At 46.2% G+C, this 22,155-nt stretch overlaps 1 protein-coding gene across 1 annotated transcript in view; it reads right to left on the bottom strand.

The window, feature by feature from the left end:
• LOC118398939 (microtubule-actin cross-linking factor 1-like) overlaps nt 1–22,155 on the bottom strand; it is a 132,172-nt gene that overhangs the window by 7,196 nt on the left and 102,821 nt on the right. The window contains exon 3 of the mRNA XM_052471832.1: nt 10,451–10,512. Coding sequence (XP_052327792.1) covers nt 10,451–10,512 — 62 coding nt within the window. The remainder of the gene's footprint in view (nt 1–10,450; nt 10,513–22,155) is intronic.

Below are 22,155 nucleotides of genomic sequence, written 5' to 3'. Positions count from 1 at the left end.
GAGAGAGAGAGAGAGAGGCAGAGAGAAAGAGAGAGAGGCAGAGAATAGAGCGAAAGAGAGGAGAGTTAATTACGTACTCATCCTGTTCATATCATCCCAGTGTATACAAATTACTGTTGCCATAAGCAATGCCGCTAGGGACCCTAGTTTCCAGGACAACAAAACACGTGCTCCGGCTGTGACCCCATGTGACGTCTTGGCCCAGGGTGTCTGGGGACAACCGTTGGCACGGCGACTCCGCAGCTTTGGCAGGCCTATTTCATCACCTTTTGTGTGAAAATGGGCCATCTTTTCAGACCTTGCTGATGGACTCCCAATGTCTAGGCTAAAAACTGTAGCTCAGTGCTAAGAACCAGGAATTTAAATTTAAAAAAGGACAGAGACAGAGAGACAGAGACAGAGAGAGAGACAGAGAGAGAGACAGAGAGAGAGACAGAGAGAGAGAGAGAGAGAGAGAGAGAAGAGGCTGGACATTTAGAGAGGAGATGCTAATTACTAACCATGACTTGTGGTTTAACCTAAGGCAGAGAGAGACTTTTTGTCTTACTTTTGAGACATCCATTTAACCCCCCCAATAAACTCTTCACGAACCACCACAACCTCCACGCAATTGCATTAAACGTACATCTAACCGGAGAGAGACACACAGAGAGGAAATGAGGATGACAGGGAGATGCATAAACATGAGGAGTACAGATAAAAAGCTGAGTGAAGAAGGCAGTTGAGTGCAATATAACATTTGGATAGGCTTTGGTTTCTGGAAGACAGATGAACTAGCGACTCATTACGAGGAGACGTAGACACTCTTGCTTGTGTTCTATTATCCTTGGTCTGCGTTGAGTGACGGATAACCGAAGAACGTTATTAGGAGATATTATTAGGAGAAAACTAAACTGAGAGAAACAAAAGTAAGTCTTTAAAAGAGGACAGGAGTCCTCCGTGTGAAACGATGGTGCAGGTCAACGCAGCCCTATCACAGACCTGGGGGATTACACTCCCACAGTGCTGTTTAGTTACCTTGGAGTGATTGACAGCTGAAGGGGAGGGGCTTGAGGCTGAGGAGTGTATGTGTACTGACCGGACTTAAATTCTATTGGCTGGGGTGAAGTGTTTGATTTAAACTGGAGTCCTCTTGTGCTATGGCTAGAGTCATGGTAGGCCAAGACTGATCCTCACCACCCAGAATGATCTTAAACCGTCACAGATCACATTCACAACACAAATATGTTTGACGACCACTGTGTGACATCGCATTACACAACGCAGTGCAGCAAACTGCACAAGTTGTAATTTTTTTTTTAAAACAAGTCAACATTTCACTGCATTTCAACCCTGAACTGCAACAGCGTAAATTCCACATTCCTCCAGCAGAGGGCGGATTGTGCCTTTTAATCTCAGAATCCAAAACTCTGTTCTGTTGTTCAATGGTCAGCTCTCCCCCTGGGTGCATCTCAATAGTCCAATCCCACTTAAGGTTACAAAAAACGAGATAAGAAGCCATCTGGAAACGTTATTCACATCCTTCTGTTGCCCTGCTCTCTCCTTTATTCTCTCCCTCTGCTTTCTTTCAGTCTCTCCCTTTCTCTCTCTCACGCTCTCCCTCTCTCACACCCTCCATCCATCTGTGTTGAAGCGCGGCCTAAGGGTGTGATGAAAAAGAGGGGATGTGCAATTTAGTCTTAATAACAGATACACTGTATATATACACAGAAGTATGTGGATTGGGCTATATCTGCAACACCCGTTACTGATAAGTTACATCACCACATTTTGGAATAGATGTTCAACGAGCAGGTGTCCACATACTTTTGGAATATAGTGTATCATGAGGGGAGCGAGCGAGCGAGAGAAAGGAGAAGAGAGGAGCGAGCGAGAGAAAGGAGAAGAGAGGAGCGAGCGAGCGAGAGAAAGGAGAAGAGAGGAGCGAGAGAAGAGAGGAGCGAGAGCGAGAGAAGAGAGGAGCGAGAGCGAGAGAAGAGAGGAGCGAGAGCGAGAGAAGAGAGGAGCGAGAGCGAGAGAAGAGAGGAGCGAGAGAAAGGAGAAGAGAGGAGCGAGAGAAAGGAGAAGAGAGGAGCGAGAGAAAGGAGAAGAGAGCAGCGAGCGAGCGAGAGAAAGGAGAAGAGAGGAGCGAGAGAGGAGCGAGAGAAGAGAGGAGCGAGAGAAGAGAAGGAGCGAGAGAAGAGAGGAGCGAGAGAAGAGAGGAGCGAGAGAAGAGAGGAGCGAGAGAAGAGAGGAGCGAGAGAAGAGAGGAGCGAGAGAAGAGAGGAGCGAGAGAAGAGAGGAGCGAGAGAAGAGAGGAGCGAGAGAAGAGAGGAGCGAGAGCAGAGAGGAGCGAGAGCAGAGAGAAGAGAGGAGCGAGAGCAGAGAGAAGAGAGGAGCAGAGCGAGAGAAGAGAGGAGCGAGAGCGAGAGAAGAGAGGAGCGAGAGCAGAGAGGAGCGAGAGCGAGAGAAGAGAGGAGCGAGAGCGAGAGAAGAGAGGAGCGAGAACGAGAGAAGAGAGGAAGAGAACGAGAGAAGAGAGGAGCGAGAACGAGAGAAGAGAGGAGCGAGAACGAGAGAAGAGAGGAGCGAGCTGAGCGAGAGAAAGGAGAAGAGAGGAGCGAGAGAAAGGAGAAAAGGAGCGAGAGAAAGGAGAAGAGACCGAGAGAAAGGAGAAGAGAGGAGCGAGAGAAAGGAGAAGAGAGAGAGCGAGAGAAAGGAGAAGAGAGACAGCGAGAGAAAGAGAAGAGAGCAGCGAGAGAAAGGAGAAGAGAGCAGCGAGCGAGCGAGAGAGGAGCGAGAGAAGAGAGGAGCGAGAGAAGAGAGGAGCGAGAGAAGAGAGGAGCGAGAGAAGAGAAGGAGCGAGAGAAGAGAGCGAGAGAGAGGAGCGAGAGAGGAGAGGAGCGAGAGAAGAGAGGAGCGAGAGGAGAGGAGCGAGAGCAGAGAGGAGCGAAGCAGAGAGAAGAGAGGAGCGAGAGCAGAGAGAAGAGAGGAGCGAGAGCAGAGAGAAGAGAGGAGCGAGAGCAGAGAGAAGAGAGGAGCGAGAGCAGAGAGAAGAGAGGAGCGAGAGCAGAGAGAAGAGAGGAGCGAGAGCGAGAGAAGAGAGGAGCGAGAGCGAGAGAAGAGAGGAGCGAGAGCGAGAGAAGAGGAGCGAGTTGAAAGGAGAAGAGAGGAGCGAGCGAAAGGAGAAGAGAGGAGCGAGCAAAGGAGAAGAGAGGAGCGAGCGAAAGGAGAAGAGAGGAGCGAGCGAGCGAGAGAAAGGAGAAGAGAGGAGCGAGAGAAAGGAGAAGAGAGGAGCGAGAGAAAGGAGAAGAGAGGAGCGAGAGAAAGGAGAAGAGAGAGAGCGAGAGAAAGGAGAAGAGAGCAGCGAGCGAGCGAGAGAAAGGAGAAGAGAGGAGCGAGAGAGGAGCGAGAGAAGAGAGGAGCGAGAGAAGAGAAGGAGCGAGAGAAGAGAAGGAGCGAGAGAAGAGAGGAGCGAGAGGAGAGAAGAGAAGGAGCGAGAGAAGAGAGGAGCGAGAGAAGAGAGGAGCGAGAGAAGAGAGGAGCGAGAGAAGAGAGGAGCGAGAGAAGAGAGGAGCGAGAGCAGAGAGGAGCGAGAGCAGAGAGGAGCGAGAGCAGAGAGAAGAGAGGAGCGAGAGCAGAGAGAAGAGAGGAGCGAGAGCGAGAGAAGAGAGGAGCGAGAGCGAGAGAAGAGAGGAGCGAGAGCAGAGAGGAGCGAGAGCGAGAGAAGAGAGGAGCGAGAGCGAGAGAAGAGAGGAGCGAGAGCGAGAGAAGAGAGGAGCGAGAACGAGAGAAGAGAGGAGCGAGAACCAGAGAAGAGAGGAGCGAGAACGAGAGAAGAGAGGAGCGAGAACGAGAGAAGAGAGGAGCGAGCTTAAGAGAAAGGAGAAGAGAGGAGCGAGAGAAAGGAGAAGAGAGGAGCGAGAGAAAGGAGAAGAGAGGAGCGAGAGAAAGGAGAAGAGAGGAGCGAGAGAAAGGAGAAGAGAGCAGCGAGAGAAAGGAGAAGAGAGCAGCGAGCGAGCGAAGAGAGGAGCGAGAGAAGAGAGGAGCGAGAGAAGAGAGGAGCGAGAGAAGAGAAGGAGCGAGAGAAGAGAAGGAAGAGAGAAGAGAGCGAGAGAAGAGAGGTGAGAGGAGAGGAGCGAGAGAAGAGAGGAGCGAGAGGAGAGGAGCGAGAGCAGAGAGAAGAGAGGAGCGAGAGCAGAGAGAAGAGAGGAGCGAGAGCAGAGAGAAGAGAGGAGCGAGAGCAGAGAGAAGAGAGGAGCGAGAGCAGAGAGAAGAGAGGAGCGAGAGCAGAGAGAAGAGAGGAGCGAGAGCAGAGAGAAGAGTGAGCGAGAGCGAGAGAAGAGAGGAGCGAGAGCGAGAGAAGAGAGGAGCGAGAGCGAGAGAAGAGGAGCGAGAGCGAAGAAGAGAGGAGAGAGAGAAGAGAGGAGCGAGAACGAGAGAAGAGAGGAGCGAGAACGAGAGAAGAGAGGAGCGAGAACGAGAGAAGAGAGGAAACGAGAGAAGAGAGGAGCGAGAACGAGAGAAGAGAGGAGCGAGAGCGAGAGAAGAGAGGAGAGAGAGCGAGAGAAGAGAGAGCGAGAGAAGAGAGAGCGAGAGAAGAGAGAGAGAGAAGAGAGGAGCGAGAGAAGAGAGGAGCGAGAGCGAGAGAAGAGAGGAGCGAGAGCGAGAGAAGAGAGGAGCGAGAGCGAGAGAAGAGAGGAGCGAGAGAAGAGAGAAGAGAGAGCGAGAGAAGAGAGAGCGAGAGAAGAGAGGAGCGAGCGAGGGAGTGAAAGAAGTTGAGAAAGAGAGAGGGGGAGGGAGGGAGCGAGGGAAAGAAGTTGAGAAAGAGAGAGAGGGTGTGGTCATCGTCGCTCAATTTACTGCAACCATTTCTCTGTCTCTCAGATTCAAAAAGCAATATTCAATCAATTCCACAGCTACCTGCCTTGTCTGGTATTGGTCCACTGTATGTGTGTGTCTAAGGGCCAGTTGTCTGGTATTGGTCCACTGTATGTGTGTCTAAGGGTCAGTTGTCTGGTATAGGTCCACTGTATGTGTGTGTCTAAGAGTCAGTTGTCTGGTATAGGTCCACTGTATGTGTGTCTAAGGGCCAGTTGTCTGGTATAGGTCCACTGTATGTGTGTGTCTCAGAGTCAGTTGTCTGGTATAGGTCCACTGTATGTGTGTGTCTAAGAGTCAGTTGTCTGGTATTGGTCCACTGTATGTGTGTGTCTAAGAGTCAGTTGTCTGGTATTGGTCCACTGTATGTGTGTGTCTAAGGGCCAGTTGTCTGGTATTGGTCCACTGTATGTGTGTGTCTAAGGGCCAGTTGTCTGGTATTGGTCCACTGTATGTGTGTGTCTAAGAGTCAGTTGTCTGGTATTGGTCCACTGTATGTGTGTGTCTAAGAGTCAGTTGTCTGGTATTGGTCCACTGTATGTGTGTGTCTAAGAGTCAGTTGTCTGGTATAGGTCCACTGTATGTGTGTGTCTAAGGGTCAGTTGTCTGGTATTGGTCCACTGTATGTGTGTGTCTAAGGGCCAGTTGTCTGGTATTGGTCCACTGTATGTGTGTGTCTAAGGGCCAGTTGTCTGGTATTGGTCCACTGTATGTGTGTGTCTAAGGGCCAGTTGTCTGGTATTGGTCCACTGTATGTGTGTGTCTAAGGGCCAGTTGTCTGGTATTGGTCCACTGTATGTGTGTGTCTAAGGGCCAGTTGTCTGGTATTGGTCCAGTTTCCCCAGACACAGATTAAGCCTAGTTCTGATTTGAAAAGCCATTTAAAATGGAGATTCTCCATTTAGTAAGCTTATATAGTCAAGTCCTGGGTTAAATCTGTGTTTGGGAAACAGGCCCTAGTTGTGTTCCTGGCAAGCTGTCAACACAGGTCCTGAAAACCACAGTTCACAGTCAGGGCAGTGTTTATATGAATGTGTGTTTGATCTGTAACAACACACTCCCAGAGGCAGCCATACACACCGACCTGACCACATGACGACACGCACCCCGACCACATGACGACACGCACCCCGACCACATGACGACACGCACCCCGACCACATGACGACACGCACCCCGACCACATGACGACACGCACCCCGACCACATGACGACACGCACCCCGACCACATGACACGCACCCCGACCACATGACGACACGCACCCCGACCACATGACGACACGCACCCCGACCACATGACGACACGCACCCCGACCACATGACACGCACCCCGACCACATGACACGCACCCATAATATATGCCATTTAGACGCTTTTATCCAGCGACTTACAGTCATGTGTGCATACATTCTACGATGGGTGGTCCCGACGAACCCACTACCCCCTGGCGTTACAAGCGCCATGCTCTACCAACTGAGCTACAGAAGGACCACATGACACGCACCCGACCACACGACCACATGACACGCACCCCGACATGACACGCACCGACCACATGACACGCACCCCGACCACATGACACGCACCCCGACCACATGACACGCACCCCGACCACATGACACGCACCACGACCACATGACACGCACGACGACACACACCCCGACCACATGACACACCCCGACGACACACCCCGACGACAACACACCCCGACGACAACACACCCCGACGACACACCCGACGACAACACACCCCGACGACAACACACCGACACACACCCCGACCACACGACGACACACACCCCGACCACATGACGACACACACCCCGACCACATGACGACACACACCCCGACCACATGACGACACACACCCCGACCACAGCCACCCACCTGTCTGTCAGCTGATGTGAGGATTTGGTTGCATTATAAACATGGGTGCAGTCGGGTGATTAACAGAGAGAGCCAAGACAAACACAAGAACAGGTGGAGCGACTGGGTCACGTCACCTGTAGTCTGTCAGCATCTCTACTGAACAGCCATGAAGCTCTGTGCTACGTAAACACCTGCGCTCGAGTGGAACGTCAACAGTACAGAGGAACTAGGCTGATAGGACAGGAAGAGAAAAAGGAACATGCATGATTCATTCTATTCCATCCGAGACTACAAGAGACTGAAGACGTATCGCTTTAGTCTGGATATTTTCCCACATTTTTGTTACATTACAGAAGTATTGTGAAATGGATTATATATTTTTTTTAATTCCTCCTCAATCTTCACACAATAACCAAGATTATTTTTGCAAATGGATAAAAAATAACTGAAATATTTACATAAGAATTCAGAGCCTTAGCTGTGAGACTATTGTGCTCAGGAACATCCTGTTTCCATTGATCATGAGATGTTTCTACAACCTGATTGGAGTCCACATGTGATAAATTCAATTGATTGGACAGGATTGGGAAAAACCCACCCTCCCGTCTATATTAAGGTCCCACAGTGGACAGTGCATGTCAAAGCAAAAACCAAGCCATGAGATCGAAGGAATTGTCCGTAGAGCTCTGAGACGGGATTGTGTCAAGGCACAGATCTGGGGAAGGGTACCAAAACATTTCTGCAGCATTGAAGGTCCCCAAGAACAGTGGCCTCCATCATTCTTAGATGGAAGAAGTTTGGAACCACCAAGACTCGTCCTAGAGCACACTGCCCGGACAAACTGAGCAATCGGAGGAGAAGGGCCTTGGTCAGGGAGATGACCAAAAACCCAATGGTCACTTTGACAGAGCTCCAGAGTTCATCTGTGGAGATGGGAGAACCTTCCAGAAGGACAACCATCTCTGCAGCAATCCACCAATCAGGTCTTTATGGTAGAATGGCCACATGGAAGACAGTTCTCAGTAAAAGGCAAATGACAGCCCACTTAGAGTTTGCCAAAAGGCATCTAAAGGACTCTCAGACAATGAGAAACAAGATTCTCGGGTCTGATAAAACCAAGATTGAGCTCTTTGGATTGAATGCCAAGTGTCACATCTGGATGAAACAAAGCACCGCACATCACGAAGCCAAAACCATCCCTACGGTGAAGCATGGTGGTGGCAGCATCATGCCGTGGGGATGTTTTTCAGGGACTGGGAGACCAGTCAGGATCGAGCAAAGTACAAAGAGATCCATGATGAAAACCTGGTCCAGAGGGCTCAGGTCCTAACTGGGGCGAAAGTTCACCTCCCAACAGGACAACGACCCTTAGCACACAGCCAAGATAATGCAGGAGTGGCTTCGGGACCAGTCTCTGAATGTCCTGGAGTGGCCCAACCAGAGCAGGAATTGAACATCTCTGGAGAGACCTGAAAATGGTTGTGCAGCGACGCTCCTCATCCGACAGAACTTGAGAGGATCTGCAGAGAAGGGAGAAACTCCCCAAATACAGGTGTGCCAAGCTTGTTGCGTCATACTCAAGAAGACTCAAGGCTGTAATCGCTGCCAAAGGTACTTCAACAAAGTACTGAGTAAAGGGTCTGAATACTTATGTAAATGTTAATTTCCAGTTTAGTTTCTTTTAGATACATTTGCCAAAATTGTTGCTTTGTTATTATGGGGTATAGTGTGTAGATTGATGAGAGAAAAAAAAACTATGTAATCAATTTTAGAATAAGACTGTAACATAACAAAATGTTGAAAAGGTTTAGGGGTCTGAACACTATCCCAATGCATAGCAACACCTCCCCCATAAGCATTCCTGTCTCTTCTGTAGATGTTATATCCGTGTACTGCTCCTTGCTGTATCACCAAATGAATTGTCGAAGTGAGTCTTAGAAATGGCTAATATATGAATGTTATCTGATGTTAGCCTGTCATGCGGATGTAAGCAATGTCCCTACGCAGATTTCATGGCTGGGATAAGGGTCTTTCCTCTTATGGCGCATAGCTTCAGGATAGTCCTTGTTGAGTAAGTTGTACACGACCGTTCAAAAGTTTGGGGTCACTTAGAAATGTCCGTGTTTTTGAAAAAAAAGCACATTTTTTGTCCATTAAAATAACAAATTGATCAGAAACAGTGTAGACGTTGTTAATGTTGTAAATTACTATTGTAGCTGGAAACAGATTATTTTTTATGGAATATCTACATAGGCGTAGAGGCTCATTATCAGCAACCATCACCCTGTGTTCCAATGGCACGTTGTTAGCTAATCCAAGTTTATCATTTTAAAAGGCTAATTGATCATTAGAAAACCATTTTGCAATTATGTTAACACAGCTGAAAACTGTTGTTCTGATTGAAGAAGCAATAAAACTGGCCATCTTTAGACTAGTTGAGTATCTGGAGCATCAGCATTTGTGCTTTCGATTACAGGCTCAAAATGGCCAGAAACAAAGAGCTTTCTTCCGAAACTCTATTCTATTCTTGTTCTGAGAAATGAAGGCTATTCCATGCGGGAAATTGCCAAGAAACTGAAGATCTCGTACAACGCTGTGTACTACTCCCTTCACAGAACAGCGCAAACTGTCAAACCAGAATAGAAAGAGTGGGAGGCCCCAGTGCACAACTGAGCAAGAGGACAAGTACATTAGAGTATCTAGTTTGAGAAACAGACACCTCACAAGTCCTCAACTGGCAAGCTTCATTAAATAGTACCCGCAAAACACCAGTCTCAACGTCAACTGTGAAGAGGCGACTCCGGGATGCTGGGATTGTTTGGTGTGTGTAGTGTGTGGTGTGTGTGTACACCTTAGCCAAATACATTTAAACTCAGTTTATCACAATTCCTGACATTTAATCCTAGTAAAAAATTTAATGAGCTGGACTGTCTGTCTTTGCAATTTAAAAAAATCATGTTTGCGCTCCATAGCCTATTTAGCTAGCAACCTCCATGGAAATTCGCTATTACTTCTAATTGTGTTAGCATTCTGGTGATAGACGCCCAATGGGCTTTTTTGCAGTTTCTTGGGGGGGGGCATCCTTATGTACTAAGCCGGTAATACAGTAAATCCCTGGATGAGAGAAGGACGGTATGACGATATATAAAAATTGGAATACTACCCAACCCTAACAGACTGACTTTATTTTTTTATTAATACTTTAGATAAGTCGTAGAGAGAGAGAGAGAGAGAGAGAGAGAGAGAGAGCACCCAAACATAGAAAAGAGAGAAAGAGAATGTCCGGAACAAACCAGCACCAAGACCGACAACCCCATACAGACAACAGCCGAGACAGACAAATCCATTACTTCCAGTCATAAACTATTACATTAATTTAATGCCAGACAGACGCAGTAATATCACCTGGTCACCTCAGCCTGCTACTGCCTCTAATCATAATATTAGAAAAATAATAACAGCCTTATTAACTCAGTGCATCTGCTCCCACAGAGTAATGAGAAGAATGTTAGCCAGACACAGGCACACAGTAACAAAAACAGAGTCAGTGCTGGAGGCACTGTGTGGAATTTAACAAATAATCTAGCACTACTATTCTACTTGATTCCTTTCTATGAAGGTCTGAGTCACAATCGGTCTCTGCATGTGTGTGTGCGTGTGTGTGTGCCCAATTGCGCCATAACCCCCCACCAAAAAATGACGCTGCGATTCTGTACTGTACCTTGATGAGATGTTTGTTCACCCATTTCATGAACGTTTTCTTCTGCACCCGGTCTCGCTCATCTGGAGAAGAAAAGAAGGAGCAAGAGAGAGAAAAAGGAGAGTTCATTATACAACACGTATAGTGCAGCGTCATTCCTCAGTACTGAATTTGTTAGATGCACTCTCCATCGCCCTGAAACACTTCTCTGTACCGAAGCGGTCTGGTAGCCTGGGAGTGCAGCGTTGAGTCCGATTTAACCAGGCTAGCTGTCTGTTTCAGGCAGTGTTCCACTGAAATCGATTTGTCTGAACTGGGAGGACTCAACAGCAAATGTCTGCTGCCTTGGTCTGCCAGCGTCTGGAAGAAATTTGCCTCGTCATGCCTTTTGTTTTGTGCGAGTAGTACATTTGTTGACACTGCAGCGTCTTTGGTGACAGCACAGGATGCATTCCACCCAGCTACAGTAAACTCCATAGAGGATCAATCATCCTATTATATCAATTAACCTCAGTCAAATTATAGGCTGGTTAGCTAACCTCTGGACCTAAACAGTGATTTCGGGGGGATTGATGAGAAAATAAAGTCATGGCTTTATATTGACAGTAATGTGGGTTGCATAGTGAATAGGAGTGTTGACAAAAACCTTTACATGTTCTCTCATTCCAACTTCCCTCTGCCAAAGACTGATGGGCATAGAGCTGCTAGGAGATTATCCTCACACACCCTCCCCTTTTGTTCACACACGCTACGACTCAATTGTGAACTCTTTCACGCGAGCGCGCGCTTATTCAATATCGCCAAATAATGTACTCAAGCTTTCCCTCTCACTCACTCTTTTTCCATCACACACACACTTTTTTCCCCCCTCTCTCAGCCTATTTCGGTTTGCCTGTTCTGAGCTCAGTTCAGACCACATCATCCAGAGGCCAGAGGAGTGACACAGCGATGCCCAGAATAGAGCCTGATGGCAGGCTTCGTTGCGGTTATCTCCCCCTCCCCCACAACCCATGGAGCCTCCTCTTCTCATATCTGGGTCTCTATGTATGGCATGCAAACGGGTAGGCCTGCGTTTCCTGCCTTCCTGTTCATACCAGACTCCCTCCAATGGAATGCCTCTTCCCACTTTCCCTGGTTGTTACTATCTGGCAATGTTAGAAAGTACATAAGTTATGGAGGTATTTTTATTTATTTTTAAAAATATTTTATTTTTGCATTTTCCAATTAAGAACATTCAAAACAAAAGTGAAAAGATATTAGACAACGATAGGACAAAGTGACAGACGAACATAACAAAAATAAATTATAATTATAGTTATATAAACAAACGTACAATAATAAAAAATATAAAAAATATTTTAAAAAATAACGAGACTTTGAATCACCTGCCGTAGGCTACATAATATACATTACGTGTGAAACATTATGTGAGGATTATATATAGATTAAATCAATGAGATGTGGGGGGAGATTCTCCATATAGTCAATAAAAGGTTGCCAAATTCTGTAAAATGTCTTTAACTTATTCCTCAAGCAGTAAGTGATTTTCTCCAAAGGGATACAACTATTAACTTCTGAAAGCCACATTGCAACTGGCAGGGAGGAATCCAATTTCCATTTCAAGGCAATACATTTCTTGGCAATCGCTAGCAATATTTCTGTTAGCTTTATAGTATGGCTTTGCCTAAGATTGGTGTTAGTAAAGTTACCCAGTAGACAGACCTCCGGGTCTAAAGGGAATGCAACCCCGTGAATTGAGGATATGGTATCGCAGACCCCCTGCCAGAAACCGTGTAGTTTTGAACACTGCCAAGTGGAAGGGAGGAATGTTCCTTCATCTGAGCCACATCTAAAACATAGGGAGGAGATATCTGGGTTGAACCTGTGCAGTCTAGATGGGGTGATATAGAGCTGATGGGGGAAATTAAACTGGATCAGTCTGTATCTGGAGTTCAATGTGGATGTAACCCCATCCCTGCATAGGTCACTCCATAGATCCTCATCAAGATCAATACCCAGATCTCTCTCCCATCTAAGTCGGGGTTTATCTAGCCCAGGCAGTGTTAGTCCTGACATAAGAGCATTGTAAACACAGGAAATGGTCTTGAACAGTGGTTGGTCTGCGTGGCAGAGTTGTTCAATAGGTGACATCTTAGGTAGGTTCCATTGTCCCTTGAGAGTCACCCTAATAAAGTTTCGTAGTTGTAGGTAGCTAAAGAAGTCCCTGTTAGGCAAGTGGTATTTCTGTTTCAGCTGATCAAAAGACATAAGAACTCCCTCCTCGTAACAATGTTCCAGAAGAGTGATCCCCTTATCAGACCATGGTCTAATGTTACTATTCTGGAAAAACATAGGGATCAATCTAATGTTCCATAAAGGGGTTTTAGGGGAAAGAAATCCCCCTCGTCCGAACAGCTCATGAAGTTTGCACCATGCCAGGACATAATGTATGATTAAAGGGTTGTCTGTGATGGTTTTTATAGATTTTCTGTCCCATTTGTAAAACAAATCTGCCCCAGTGTCATCATTTACCTCAAGCTTTTCAATGTTCAACCATGAGGGAGAGGGACCATTGTCAAACCTCTGAGCCAGAAAACTAGACTGTGCAGCCCAGTAGTACATTCTAAAATTGGGGAGGTTTAAGCCCCCTTGACTGTAATCAAGGGTCAGTTTATCCAGGCCAACCCTAGGGGTTTTGCCGTGCCAGATAAACAGTCTGGTCAGCTTGTCGAGAGAGGAAGAAAATGCTGCGGGAACAGGGATAGGGAGAGATTGAAACAGATATAGAAACCTGGGCAGGACATTCATTTTAATTACATTGATTCTACCCAGTAGAGTGAGAGGTAAGTCCATCCATTTACAAAGGTCAACTTCCACCTTTTGCAACAAACTGGCCAGATTGAGTTTATAGAGGTTGTTCAGATTACCATCCACCATTATGCCCAAATATGTGAAGCCCATAGACGACCATCTAAAAGGAAACTTGTGCTTGATGGTATGATGGTCAAAGACAGACAACGGTAAGATTTCGCTTTTATCAAGATTGACCTTATATCCAGAGAAAGAACTATAACACTGTAGTAGGATCTGCACGTGAGAGAGGGAGTGTTCTGGGTTTGTTAGGAATAAGATAAGGTTGTCCGCAAAGAGTGATAATTTATGGGTACCCACCTCAAAGCCATGTATGTCAGGGCACGTTCGAATAGCCTCAGCCAACGGTTCGATGGCGAGGGCAAAGAGGTGGGGGCTAATTGGGCAACCTTGTCTGTTTCCCCTATAAAGAGGGAAAGAGGAGGAAGTAATCCCATTGGTAGCAATCCTTGCTTTAGGAGATTTGTAGTGATTTTATCAAATTTACAAACACGGTATCTAAACCGAACTTTTCCAAGACGCGAAAGAGGTATGGCCATTCAACCCTATCAAAGGCCTTTTCAGCGTCGAGGGAGACTGCGACATCAGGTATTTCGTTTTTGTTAGCAAGGTGAATTATATCAAAGAACCTTCTGAGATTATTGGAGGACAATCTATTAATTATGAAGCCAGTCTGACCTGGGTTGACCAACAGGGGAAGACATGACTCCAGTCTCTTAGATAGCATCTTGGTGACCAGTTTACAATCTGTGTTAAGGAGAGAGATTGGTCTATAGGAGGCGCACTTTAGCAGGTTTTTCCCTTTCTTGTGGATTACAGTAATCACTGCTTGAGAGAAGGACTCTGGAAAGCAGTTGTCTTCTCTGGCTTTTTTAAGTACCTCCATAAGGTAGGGGACCAACAGCTCCCTAAATTCTTTATAGAACTCTGGAGGGAAGCCATCCTCCCCGGGAGATTTATTAGAAGGTAAGGATTTAATGGCCTCCAACAATTCAGGGACGGAGAAGTGTTCACTCAGGCGCTCGCTGTCTTCCCCTGACAGGCATGGGAGGTTGAGAGAGGAGAGAAAGGAGTCTATCTCTGATAGATCATCGCTTGATTGGGAAGTGTAGAGGTCTTCATAGTCTTCATTCTTAAAAGTATTATTCATTTCAGTAGGGTCGAAAGATATCTCTTTAGTGAGAGTTTCTATGGCATTAATTGTCCTCTTTACTTTCCTCTGCTTTCAGTTGCCATGCCAATACTTTGTGAGCTTTCTCTCCAGGCTCATAATAACGCTGTTTTGATTTAGTGATGGCCCTCTCAGCTTGATATGTGTTCATATTATATTTAAGTTTTTTATTTACCAAAAGCCTGTATAGATCTTTAGTCGGGCCTCTTTGGTAGGTTCTCTAGCTCGGAGATTTCAGATTCAAGAGCACACAGTTCCGCACCGTGTTTTTTCTTCAGCCCTTTAGTATAGGAAATAATCTGTCCCCTCAGGTAGGCCTTCAATGTGTCCCAAAGAATGAAGCTGTCAGGAGCAGAGGGTTTGTTTGTCAAAGTAAAAATATTGATCTGCTCTTTGATGAATGCACAAAATTCAGGTTGCTTTAGAAGTGTAGAATTTAGTCTCCATCTATATGCTTCTTTTACCTTGGTAGGAATGGAGATTGATAATACCAGAGGAGAATGGTCACTAAGCAATCTGGGGAGATACTCAACATCTAACACTATGAAACAGTTGTGTCGAAAGTAAAACGTTATCTATGCGTGTGTGTGTCTTGTGTGTGTGAATAAAAATAGTAGTCCCTATCCTGTGGGTGCAACTGTCTCCAGATGTCTAGTAAATTGAGATCTTTCATGAATGACATGGTGAGCTTGCCGGCTTTGGTAAGAAGTGAGGGTTTTTCAGAAGACCTATCAAGAACTGTATCTAAGCAAAAATTAAAATCTCCTCCAACCAGTAGCCATCCTGGTGGTGCTTGAGCAACCTGAAGGAAGACATTCTGAATAAACATATGGTCATCGAAGTTAGGAGCATAAATATTCAATAGGGTTCAAGACTCTGAAAACATGTGCCCCTGCACCAAAACAAACCTGCCAGAGGGATCAGAGATGGTGTTGTTGACACAGAAGGGGATGTATCTACTTATCAAAATTGCAGTTCCTCTTGCTTTGGAGTTCAAAGAGGATGCAAAAACTTGTCCTACCCATTCCCTCTTCAATTTCTTGTGTTCACTGGCTGTAAGATGTGTTTCTTGTAAAAACACAATGTCATCCTTTAATTTCTTAAGATATGTATAGACTCTTTTCCTTTTAATCGGGCTGTTAAGACCTTTTACGTTGAATGTGACATATTTTAGTGGATTAAGCATAGGTCGGGTTTCAAATATGTAACTGAATAGAAATCTATCATATGCAGATAATTAGGAAATGTTTCAACTTTGGTTTGAGCTCAAAAGTTACCTGTGTGTCTCTTTAAGAAGGAAACAATAAACTTAGAAAGAAGGAAGAAAAAATAATAATAATAAAAATCCCACCCACCCCGATTGTCAGACTAGAACAACAGTCCCAACAATCAAACATGAACACACTTGTAGAGATACGTTGCTGCTCGCTTTCCATCTTGCTCTTACTAGCTAAACCTTGGCGTAAACTAAAACCTGCGAGCTCTCTAAATTGAAAACAAACGTTGTGAATAGATATTTATGGCTGAATATTTACTGCCCACGGTAAGGGCTGCTTGAGTCTCTTTACGAAAGATTAACATAAATGAGGGGGAAAGCAGTGGGCCTAAACCCACTTATTGCGTCGCCCAGTAGATATGGACTAAACCAAAATATACTCTCCTGTAAATGTAATAGAACTCGCCCCGGGAAGATACGGTTAGTTGAAAATGAACAAATCAATTAAAGTGACCGGGAGATGCCAGCAGTTCAATCCGGATAAGAGAAAACAAACGAACTGCATTTTATCCCCCAGAGAGACCGTCCTGGCTCAGACGTTGCTCAGTTCTTTGAGAAAAGTGTGCACTTCTCCCAGTGTGTTGAAGAGATGGCTTCGGCCTTTGTACTGAACTTTCATCTGCGCAGGGTGGATGAGGTAGCCGGTGATGTTCTTCTCCTTCAGTGCTTTGGCGGCAGGTCTGAACTGCTTGCGGCATCTGGCGAGGTCCGCGCTCATATCCAGGAAAAGGCTGACCCTCTTCCCATCGATGGCGATGTCCCCTTTGGCTCTTGCGAGTTGCAGTATCTTCTCTCCGTCTTGGAAACGGAGGAACCTGATCAGGACGGCTCGTGGGGGCTCATCTGGCCGGGGTTTCGGCGCTGATGTTCTGTGGGCGCGTTCGATTTCCAGCGGCTTGGTGAAGTTGGTTACGCCTAGGACCTCCGGGATCCATTCAGTGAAGAAACGGACCGGGTCACGGCCCTCGCTGTCCTCTTTCAATCCCACCACACGGATATTACTACATCTACTCTGGTTCTCCATCTGATCTACTTTGTTTTTGAAGTAGGCATTGTCCTTTTGCAGTTGTGTCAAGACCTGGTCATGTCTAGCGATGGTATCTTCAACTGTGCTAATGCGCAGCTCTGCCTCAGTCGTTCTCAAAAGGAGATCATTCATGGAGGATTTCAGGTCGTCAATGGAAGAATGGAGTTCTGTCGATTTCTTATCGATTTTCAGAGAAAGACCTCTGTTACCATCCTGAATTTCCCGGAGGAGAGTAGTCAGCATGTCGGCAGGCTCGCAAGAGGCTGCTGAGAGCAACAGTCTGGAACTGTCGTTATGAGGGCTAATGCTAATCTTGCTAGCTGTAGCGTTATCGTTATCTTGGGAATCAACAACGTTTTGGTCGTCCTTCTTGCCTCTCGGTCGGAGGTCCATGGCTCTTTGGGAAGGTAAGTACTTGACAATTTATCAGCCGATGTTAGAATATTGTTTCAACGTTGTTATTTAGGTAAAAATAGAATAACTTTGAAGAGCTCGGTTTGTCAACGTCTGCTCAGCTCCGCGGCATCACGTGTCTCCCGTTATGGAGGTATTTAAACAGCTAACGTGATTTGAACCACTACCCAAAACCCACATACAACTGTATATCTTAACCCCCTATAATGAGAATATATCATATTTCGTAATATTAGCACACTTGATCTTTATAGCATGGCTACCTTGTGACTGCTTTCTCCTCTTCTCTGCTATGCGCCAACCTATCAGAGAAATAATTCCTGCTGGTACTTCCCCAAATTGACTCCAATAGGCTCCACAGCTGACGTGGTTGCTGTGGTGACGCTATGACAACGAGCGGGCCATGTGGAGGGAGATCGGTCTACATACGTTACACACCACGTTAAAAACTGGTGTGAACGCACACCCTCTCGCACACGTTTCCCAGTTTGAAAACACAAGTGGTCTTAGTGTGCTTTTATATCTGTTACTGGCCTCTTTTTGATAACGACAGACCGATATTTGACGAGACAGCACTTAAAATGCTTGTCTGTTCAAACAATATTTTTTACAGTGGAAATGCTGGTCAAACACATGCACACAGTCAAACCCAGTGGTGACACACACTATACGACTCATGAACATGGGACACACACACACACACACACACACACGCTCTTGATAAATTGTTTCAACAGGAAAGCACACCTCAGTTAACAAACCTGCCTGGTACGCTAGCCTAGCCTGCCCAGTAAAAACACTATGCTTTCTTTGTAACATTTGGGTTAGGCTTTGTAGTCATAAAAATCTGCTATTGTTAACAGTATACGGTGCCGTCGGGAAAGTATTCAGACCCCTTCACTTTTTCCACATTTTGTTACAGTACAGCGTTTTTTTTTTAAGTACTCAGCAATCTACATACATACCATATCCCATAATGACAAAGCGAAAACAGTTTTTTAAAAATATTTTGCAAATGTACATTTCTATATAAAAATAGAAATACCTTATTTAAATAAGTATTCAGACCCCAGACTCAAAATGTAGCTCAGGTGGATCCTGTTTTCATTCATCATCCTTGAGATCTTTGTCCAACTTGATTGGAGTCCACCTGTGATAAATTCAGTTGATTGGACATGATTGGAAAAAGGTACCCAACTGTCTATATAAGGTCCCACAGTTGACAGTGTATGTCAGAGCATAAACAAAGCCATGAGGTCGGAGGAATTGTCCGTAGAGTGAGACAGGATTGTGTCGAGACACAGATCTGGGGAAGGGTACCAAAAAATGTCTGCAGCATTGAAGGTCCCCAAGAACACAGGTGTCCTCCGTCATTCTGAAGTTTAAAACCACCAAGATTCTTCCTAGAGCTGGCCGCTCAGGCAAACTGAGCAATTTGGGGAGAAGGGCCTTGGACAGGGAGGTGACAGGATGGTCACTCTGACAGAGCTCCTCTGTGGGGATGGGAGAAACCTCCAGAAGGACAACCATCTCTGCAGCACTCCACCAATCAGGTCTTTATGGTAGTGACCAGACGGAAGCCACTCCTCGGTAAAAGGCACGACAGCCCACTTGCACCATCCCTATAGTGAAACATGGTGGTGGCAGCATCATGCTACGGGGATGTTTTTCAGCGGCAGGGACCGGGAGAATTGTCAGAATTGATCCGTTCATCTTTGCCTCAAACTACAGAGAGATCCTTGATGAAAACCTGCTCCAGAGCACTCAGGACCTCAGACTCGGGTGAACGACCCAAAGCACACAGCCAAGACAACGCAGGAGTGGCTTCGGAACAAGTCTCAATGTCCTTGAGTGGACCTGAACTCGAGCACGTGCTCGTCCCGGACCTGAACTCGATCAAACATCTCAGAAGAGATCTGAAAATAGCTCTGCAGCATCACTCCCTATCCCACCTGACAGAGCTTGAGAGGACCTGCAGAGAAGAGTTCTCAAGACTCCCCAAATACAGGTGAACCAAGGTTGTAGCGTCGTACCCAAGAAGACTCTAGACTGTAGTCACTGCCAAAGGTGCTTCAACAAAGTACTGATTAAAAGGGTCTGAATACTTATGTAAATGTGATATTTCCATTTGATATAAATTAGCAAAATGACTAAAAACCTATTTTTGCTTTGTCATCATGGGGCATTGTGTGTAGTTTGAGGGGAAAAAACTATGTAATAGGTTACATACAGCCTTATTGTCAAAATTAACAAAACGTGGGTAAAACAAATCGAGGCATCTGAATAATTTCCGAAGACACTGTATAAAAAAAGCATGGAGAGGTTGAGACAGGAATTAACACGGTGCGCCACATTGACAACTGCCAGTGGGGGACACGTCCATTGCCACTGAACTGTGATGGGGAGTTAAATCATTAGCCTAAATTATGACTATTTAATTTATTCAATCACATAAGGAAATCATAACTTTCATAAGTATGCAAATGGAATGCTGCATGGAATGCTTTGTAAGGTGAAAATGTACCTCCCCAAACTTGTAACTCACGTGCCTATGAGCACGACAGTTAGCCCAAGGTCGTTTCGATGCTAATGTTGTGCCCCTCCGCCCAGCCGGCTATGCCGATGACACCAATCACCGACACCTGAAATTCCATGACAGTCACAGCCCTATTGCCATGGGAAGAGCCTATAAACCAACAAGGTGGTGTGTGTGCTGTGTTTGCATGTGTGACAGCCACGGAGAGGCACACATTTCGCCACACAGAGAGACCTTGTTCAGCGTTATACACCCCTCCACACTGTCCAAATACAACACACAGAAATGACGCTCACACACTACCACTAGTGTCTTCACACTATAAAACAACATCGGTTGATTATAGTGCACAAACAGCACAAGGAGTTGTCAACAGTACAGACAACTCTACCAGTGTACAAAACACAGGACACACACGACAACAGCCTACACACACAGACAAACACACACACACATTTGATTTCACCTATGTAAACACTTTCCGACTGTACAATGCTTGACACATGCATACTCTATGTGATAATGCCCGAGAAGACAGTGTTTGGGGGATATATTGGCACGGGTGTTGTTAGGCCCGAGGCGATGTTGAATGCGGTTTTAACCAAATCAGCATTCAGGATGAGACCCACCCGTTGTATAAAATTGCATAGAAACGCATACGGTCTTTCTCAGAAACGCACACATTACACTTCACATGAACCAACCCGAACCGGCACTGACCTGCACAGCACATGAGAGAGTGCAGGTGAGCATTGAGGCTGCACTCGTTACAGTAGTCCTGCCACATCCTTGTTACCGTTCCACCTCTCTGCATTTCCTTCCTGTTTCCTTTACCTGGCTCCTACAAGCACTTCCTCATTTCTCACCCAGCGTAAGTCCACATGTGTCATTCCAAAGTCAGGCATCAAACCAGAGGCAATGTAAACAAATTGCTATTCCAGTTTCCACAAATGTCAAAACAAGAGTCTATCCCAATGAATTCGATTCCCCCAAAAAGGACAAGTCTCCCGGCGTCTCAGGCAAGCAGAGGGACATATTTCTGGGTCGCCTCTTTCTTTCTGTCGCTCCCTTGTTCCCCCTCTCCTTCCGCCAGTCCTGCTGTCGCTGCCATTTCAAAACTCTACGCCAGCTCTCTGTCGCCGGAGCAGTCACACGTGTGTGTCAAAGTCACAGGTTGCCCCTCCCTGTGGGGAATAAGGACCGCCTCTCCAAGCTTCTTCCACTCTTGTTCTCTCGCACTCCCTCAGGCACTCCTGTCCCCTGCTACCTCACTGGTCTGAGGCATAGTCTCTCGCTCACTTTCACGCTCACACTATTCCTGGTGCAAGACAGGCACCTTGTGAACTAACATGCAGTTGTCAAGCAGTGGCTCTGCAGAGCAGGTTCAGAGCTGCGGTTCTCCCTCCTTCACACACTCTCTCGCTCTCTCTCTCCCTCCCGCTCTTTAAAAAGTCTCTGCAGTCCTCCGGTTGAGATTTGTATCCTGCCAAGATGTGGCAACAGCAGGTCGAGAGCAAGGGGAGTAAAGTACCTGGAGAGAAACGCTGGTTGAGGTAGATAAGGAAGTCAAAAAGAGAACGTGCTCGTTTATAGTCCTGGAAGTGTCCCTTTATGATGATGTCATCCACTCAAGCAATCGGCAGACTCCAGTGTTTTGATTCCAGTCGGTTGCCATGTGAACACGCACACACCTCCCTGACTAACAGAAACCAGACACTGCTAGCTCTAGACTGTAACCAAGATCAATATAATATTTTGCTTTCTCCTTCCTCTTTATTGGCCTGGGAACATACATTTACCACAAACCCAGAAGAAACCCCCTGGCTGTCCAGTGCAGAGACACCAGTCATGCTGCTTTCTGCCAGTGAGTGTTGTGGGTTCTAGACACCTCATCTGATCACAAAAAGATCTGCAAAGCCTTGTGGTGTCATCGGATTTAATAAATACAGGAAAGCAGCCCGAGACAGAGAGACAGAGACAGAGAACCTACTTCAGATAATCTGAGTAGCAGCCTTGGTCAATGAGACATTTGTATCATTCTATGCTTTGGTGTCAGGGCTGTGGTGTGTATCTGTGTGTATGAGGGCGTCAGATTTCTTGACTCCTCTCCAGGCTGGTTCAAAGCAGACTGGCACAATCACCAGTTACCAGTAAACAAGAAGGGTCTTCAGCGTAGAACCACACACACCCACTAACATTCACAGACCGGAACAAACACACTTTTGTCTCAGCACTCTAAATCCCCAGCGTAGACTTCTCCTTCAGTGTAACCCCCCTTTTCTATGACTAAGCATTCCCTAGATACAACGGCATTTTCCCCTCAAATCTGTCGATGCTGCAGAGATAGGAGTCAAAAAACCTTTCAAAATGCTCGCGCCTGCAATAACTTCTGCACCGTCATGGTTCAATTTAAGCAACAGCAACTCAAATC

Source organism: Oncorhynchus keta, chromosome 20, assembly GCF_023373465.1.
Source record: "Oncorhynchus keta strain PuntledgeMale-10-30-2019 chromosome 20, Oket_V2, whole genome shotgun sequence".
NCBI classification, from domain to species: domain Eukaryota; kingdom Metazoa; phylum Chordata; class Actinopteri; order Salmoniformes; family Salmonidae; genus Oncorhynchus; species Oncorhynchus keta.
Note: the sequence above shows the minus strand (reverse complement) of the source record. Positions and strands in the feature narration are given on the sequence as shown.